A 6,308-nucleotide genomic window follows, 5' to 3' on the forward strand; every position below is an offset into this window, starting at 1 on the left:
TAAAACGTCATGGTACTTATGGCACCAATCAAATACATAATTTTGTCGATGGCTACCGAACTAGTCCGCAGTTCGGATCCGAAATATTCCGAATCCGAATCCAAACTCCGAATTCCTATTTCTATAATACAAACACCGACCGAAGCTATGTCCGATATAGTCCGAATAAGTCCGAAGTAGACCGAATGCTTTAAATCATAGGAGGGGAAAATTTTACACGGACAAAGGAACGACTCATTCCTTTGATTGTGTTGGAAGTTGGAACGACAGCGCTACGGTGGGGATGCAGAAATCTTCTCTTCTGTATTTCTGTCCTCACTCAGTCCTCACCTCACACTGAAATTACTGAATGGAATGGCCGTCGTTGTTGACTGTCAATACGAGAGAGTTACGCGCTTTAAATGACAGTGTCAGCCACGTGACAGATGGCAATTGTATATTTTGCAGTGGGAATTTTTGCCAGGCTAAGATCAGACAGAATACAATGATTCTCTAGTGAAATGAAAAGAGAATTGGTGGCCACAGATGACCAGCTGACAATGTTTTGTAATTAGCATAATTTAGTGTTTAAAGGGAGAATGTTTAAAACCGAGGAATCTTCGAAAGGCAGCTTTCTCCAGCAGACTAAAGCTGCTAGGGAAGAAAGGGCTTATGAGAAACGAAGGGAAGCTGCTGTCACTTACATCCAGACCTATGTCAGAGAATGGCTTGCACGCATTAGAACTACCAAACGAATACTGTAGGAACAATAACAACTTGTTAGTGTTGAACAAAGCTAATGCAATTGATCTTTTTTTTCAGAGAGGAGTTTGATACTAATTTTCCTGATGATGAAGTAGATAGCTCAATAGAATTAAAACCTGCTCTACAGGTTTATACACTGGTTGCTAAATTTCTGGAAATTTATAAGAAACAACGTGATCAGGATAGGGTGGAGAAACTATGCAGGTAAAGAAAAGCTAACAGAATATTTTCATTAAATAATAGATTGAGAAATTAAATTAATTTATATTAAATTTTAAGATACCTTGTATCAACACTAAGTTCAGAGTCTCTGAAAACATCATATGTTGGGATTGCTTTAAACAAAGATCACTACATATCATGGATATCACAGATGAAGATAGTTCTCCTTCACTGTCTGACAGGGCTGGAAAATCTCAAGCCAGAAAGAATATCAGATCACAAATCTATTCTATTAAGACTACATACTCTTGTAAGTTTTACTTCACCTGGAACATGGGCAATACAGAGAGTGAAGGGAATGGAGAAACTTAAGGCTGGGATGAATCAACTTTGTGCAAATGTTATGGGGCATCTAGTCAATAATGGTTTTTATCCCATTATGCAGGTAAATGAATTTTTAAACAGACCAGAAAAATATATTAACAGTGATGATGAATAATAGCTGATTAAAAATAATTTCTTAGGTTCTTCTAATTAAAGGATTGGGCAGAACAAAAATTGCGCTAACACCAGTAACTTTGTCTGCTGCAGTTACATTAACACTGAGACCATTAATTTCATCTCAAATGTCAGACAAACTTGTATCTTTATTTTTAATAAATATTTTTAGTGTACCTGCATTGGTTTATCATTTAAACTTGTGTGCTCCAGAGGTATGGTTTTTGGTTTTTTAGCATTTAATTTAAAACATTCATTATTATATGAAATTATTTCAGTGTATCTCATCATTCACTACGCATAGGCTATTTGCAAGGAGCCTAGAATTGTTAAATTCTGAGCAAAACCTGAGAATAGTTTTTAATGCATTGGAAGGAAGCTATGCTCTGTGTTTGTTAGCTAATCTGATACAATTGGCTAATATTGAGGGAGAAGTGATTTTGAAAGATTTATATTTTCCATCATTCACAGTAAGAAAAATAATTTTCAACAGGTCAAGGACACTTATCTAAATCCTAATTAATTATTTGTTTCCTATTATAGTTTGTGGTGACAAAAATATTGGAAGCCTGTCAGCAATACGTCGTAGCGAAACAAAGCAATTTAACCCACTGGCATCCTGCTCTTGGTTGGTTTGCACAATCAGTCGATTCTTCACTACAAGAAACCATGGAATTTGTTAAGTCTCAATTAACTTATTTATGGACTGGGAAAATTGTTACACAATTAATTGGTAATTATTATTTCTAAAAGTTGTACAAATGCAATTTTGTGATCAATTATATTTTTAGACCAGCCACTGACTGAATTAGTGGAAAAAGATTCACCAACACTAACTGAACAGCAAAGCACATCGGTCGGTGCCAACATCTTCAGACGAGCCTTTCTAGAAGCTCGAACGAATAGAAACAATAGTAACAGAAATTATAGAAAACTTGGAAGTCCAGAGACAACTAGAATTGCTTTAATCTGTTCTCTGTATCAGACTGCGCTGCACACGCTTACGCAAATGAAACTTGATATATTGACTGGTAAGATAAATGCAGTAAATTTTTAATTTAATTTTAATTTTTTCTGTGTACTTTGTAGGTCTCTGTTATCAAGATAAAATTCTATATCATATGTGGCTTTTCTTGGGGACTTTGGGACCACATTGTGGGTTGAAGGCGTTTCTAGATCATCTAGCTGCAAACACTAAATGTACGGCACCCGAATTCCAAATGTTAATACTGTTCTGTGATTGTATGACTCATTATGTTACGTAAGTTCAAAAACTATTTATTTCATTTTAAATTCGTCTTTCTGCTACCATCAGTAGGTAAAATTTTTTTTCAGGATCTTGGATGACATGGAAATGTATGAGCAACAGGATCCCTTTAAGCTTGGAGACTTTATTACGATATCTTATTTCCTGAATCAATTTTTATACAAAGCAGTCCTTAATAATTTATTTGGTAAGCACGCCACTGCTCTTAAGTAAATGAGATATAAAAGTGTGTTATTATTCTGTTTTCATTTATTAGATGTTAAGTCTGTTTCTGGAAATCCATTATTTACATCTCTGCATACTCTTTTGATGGCTATTTACCGTCGAGATTGTAGAAGAACCTTTTGCCCGGATGGCCACTGGTTGGCCAAGGTAAATTTCGACGAGAAATATTAGACAATGAAAGCATTCCAATTTTTCTTTTTCTATTGCCATTAGGAGGTACGAGTTTCTGGTTTTCTGGCTGATTTAGAGAAAGGAAGGCGCGGAGCTGCTTTATTATTATCAAAAATGCCACACGTTATTCCTCATTCGGAAAGAGTAGTTTTATTTAGGAAGCATATCGCCGATGAAAAAACTGTAATGGGTTTGACTGAGAGTGCCTGTAACAGTCCACCAACGACTCTTATAGTTATTCATAGGTAATGATTTGTGTTGAAACGATCTTAAAGCAACTTATAAAACTAATTAGAAATATATATTTTCAGAACTCGCATAGTGGAAGATGGTTATAGGCAGCTTGCAATGCTGCCTTCTCAGGCATTGAAAGGAGTAATAAGAGTTCGTTTCGTGAACGAGCAAGGCTTGGCGGAGGCTGGTATAGATCAGGATGGGGTATTTAAGGAATTCTTAGAAGAGACAATAAAAAGGGTTTTTGATCCATCGTTAAACCTATTCAAAGCTACTAGTGAGAATCGATTGTACCCATCTCCTACCTCATCGATGCAGGATAATCACCTGCAACTCTTTGAATTTGTTGGAAGAATGTTAGGAAAAGCTGTCTACGAGGTTTAACTCTAATTAATTATATTTAGTGGAATTAATTCCAATGTCTAATTAAAATTATTTTTAGGGTATCGTCGTTGATGTTCCATTTGCGTCGTTCTTCGTGTCTCAATTTTCAGGTCAAGCAGGGGGTGCTCTTTACAGTTGTTTGGACGAGCTAGCATCCTTGGATCGTGATCTTTACAGAAGTCTAACCTTGGTGAAGCATTATAAAGGTGATGTGGCTCAGCTGGAACTAACGTTTTCCTTGGATGAGGACATTTTGGGAAAATTGGTCACTCATGAACTGAGGGCTGGAGGCAGGGCTATGCCAGTCACAAATGAGAATAAGATCAATTATATTCACATGATGGCACATTTTAGAATGCACACACAGATCAAGGATCAAACTGCAGCATTTATTAAAGGATTTCGGTCTATCATAAATCCTGAATGGCTTTCCTTGTTCTCTACTCCAGAGGTATGCAAATTAAATTTCGTCAATGGTTAAAAGGAAAATATACGAATGAACTAATGTTTTAGCTACAAAGATTAATATCTGGAGACAATGTCCCACTGGATCTGAGGGATCTAAGGAGACATACGCAATATTATGGTGGATTTCATGATAGTCATAGAGTGGTGTGTTGGCTGTGGGATATATTAGAGAAAGATTTCTCCGAGGAGGAAAGAGGTCTATTTCTGAAGGTAATAGTAGCTCGATACAAGAGAGTAATCAAATTTTATAAGCGTACTTTTTATAGTTCGTAACGAGTTGCTCTAAATCACCACTTTTGGGTTTCGCCCATTTGGAGCCTCCATTTTCCATTCGTTGCGTGGAAGTCGGTGATGACGAAGATACTGGTGACACTATTGGTAGGATCTTAATAATTGGATAATAATTGATTTTTCATGTAAATCTTAATTAATTGTTTTTTCATTAAATATAGGCAGTGTAATAAGAGGATTTTTCACCATTCGAAAAAAGGATCCCCAGAATCGACTACCCACGTCATCCACTTGTTTTAATCTACTGAAACTGCCTAATTATCAAAAGAAAAGCACATTGCGTGAAAAGTTGCGTTACGCCGTTACTAGTAATACAGGCTTTGAGCTATCGTAATGGAAACGCAAAACATGTACAGACGCAAATATGTACAAAGTACGCAGAATGGAGACGATCGCTCTAATAGTCACAATAATCTTGTAATTATGTAATGAGACCTAAGAGAGGAGTAACGAGAGAACAGCATAAAACTGGCGATGAGAGTATATAAAAGTTTAGTTCTTTACGTGAAGCTTATAAAAGAATAACTTTTGAATTGAATATACCGATGATAATTACCAGTTTTGTACTCTTTTCGCTTCTCAATGGATGGACGGATTCAAGAGACGTGATAATGTTTCATATTGTTCCTTTATTAATTATATTTCGTAGTCCTCGTTAGACAATTAGTTTGAGTCGCAAAAGCGTAATCGTGCTTTTTAGTGAATTAGAATAATAATAGTAAGGGAGACTAAACGAATAAATGGAAAATTAATTTTTTTGCGTTTTAGCTTTGTGTCGGATATTTGGACCGTAATACCGTAATTTAGATATCGTTCATGCTCGTGTAACAAAGACAATTTACGCGCGTTTCTACAAACTTTAGGATTCGACGAAAGACCATCGCTCCTTTGCGAGCTCGACTATTTTTTCAATGTTTTTGTACAGATTTCTCGAATATTGTAAAAACAAAAAAGAAAACGTGCAAAGAATCTAGTAAGAAAATGAAACATTCTAGAGACCAAAGAATACAAAGTTACGTGTCGTCGAGAAAAATTCAAACTTATTTTACTTTAGCACGTTTTTCGCACCGTGTCCATTTTGTAAAAATGAAACTAACAGAGAAGGGGCGGAAATAGGCAATGTTACTGGATTCACTAATTGTTAAACTATCTATTCGTAATTGGATGTACGTGAAATACCTACTAATCTTCAAGGTATCCGGTTAACTCGTACGAGACCGAGAAATTCATATCGAAGAATTGAATTAAATAATAGGACTCTTATACTAATTTTTTGTTTTACGCTCTTTGCTAAAAGTTTATGAAAGATAAGAAATTATTTATTTCGAAGCATTAGTCAACGAATTGTTTCGGTGATGTTTGACGAAAATAGAGTATATTATCAGATAACATTTCCATTAGTCAGTCTCTTATCAAAAAGTTGTTAAACATTAATAAATTCTTCATTAAGACTAGACAAAAAATAGTATAGGAAATTCGTTCTTAAAATCATACTCTATAAGAACTTATCGGTTTGAGATAAGTTAATCAAGTACCTTGATATTTGTAATATGTATAGACGAAAAGCACAAGGACCACGCTTTGCAAAACCGCTCGCTTGGACCTCGGACGAGTGTAATATTATTTTTAAGGTATTGTGAATAATGTTGAAATTTTAGAAGGATGAGCAGCGAGGAATTTGTCAATTTAATACGTTCGACAAACAATCGTAATTAAATTGTAAATATTCATTCAACAGAATCATGTTTATTTATTTGATTTAATTTTGAGGGCTGAAAAAAGAGCGAGATGGAACCTTGTGTTTAAGAGGAAGGGATTTAAAAGTGGCGCGCGGAAAGAAAGGTGGAGTGTGGGGTGTCGCAAA

General features: G+C 35.4%; 1 protein-coding gene across 1 annotated transcript; it reads left to right on the forward strand.

Moving 5' to 3' along the window:
- Positions 1 to 270: 270 nt before the first annotated feature.
- Positions 271 to 6,168, forward strand: LOC136778224 (ubiquitin-protein ligase E3B). The gene is made up of 16 exons (XM_066734878.1): positions 271 to 739; positions 802 to 948; positions 1,024 to 1,351; positions 1,431 to 1,619; positions 1,683 to 1,874; positions 1,948 to 2,137; positions 2,196 to 2,435; positions 2,494 to 2,665; positions 2,740 to 2,858; positions 2,928 to 3,043; positions 3,110 to 3,312; positions 3,379 to 3,679; positions 3,744 to 4,136; positions 4,199 to 4,363; positions 4,420 to 4,531; positions 4,606 to 6,168. The coding sequence occupies exons 1-16, from the start codon at positions 579 to 581 to the stop codon at positions 4,776 to 4,778; spliced, it is 3,201 nt and encodes a 1,066-aa protein (XP_066590975.1). The 5' UTR covers positions 271 to 578; the 3' UTR covers positions 4,779 to 6,168.
- Positions 6,169 to 6,308: the final 140 nt, after the last annotated feature.

This window comes from Prorops nasuta, unplaced genomic scaffold (assembly GCF_024137725.1).
Source record: "Prorops nasuta isolate Cenicafe-Biocafe unplaced genomic scaffold, Cenicafe_Pnas_1.2 PNAS00014, whole genome shotgun sequence".
Lineage (NCBI taxonomy): Eukaryota > Metazoa > Arthropoda > Insecta > Hymenoptera > Bethylidae > Prorops > Prorops nasuta.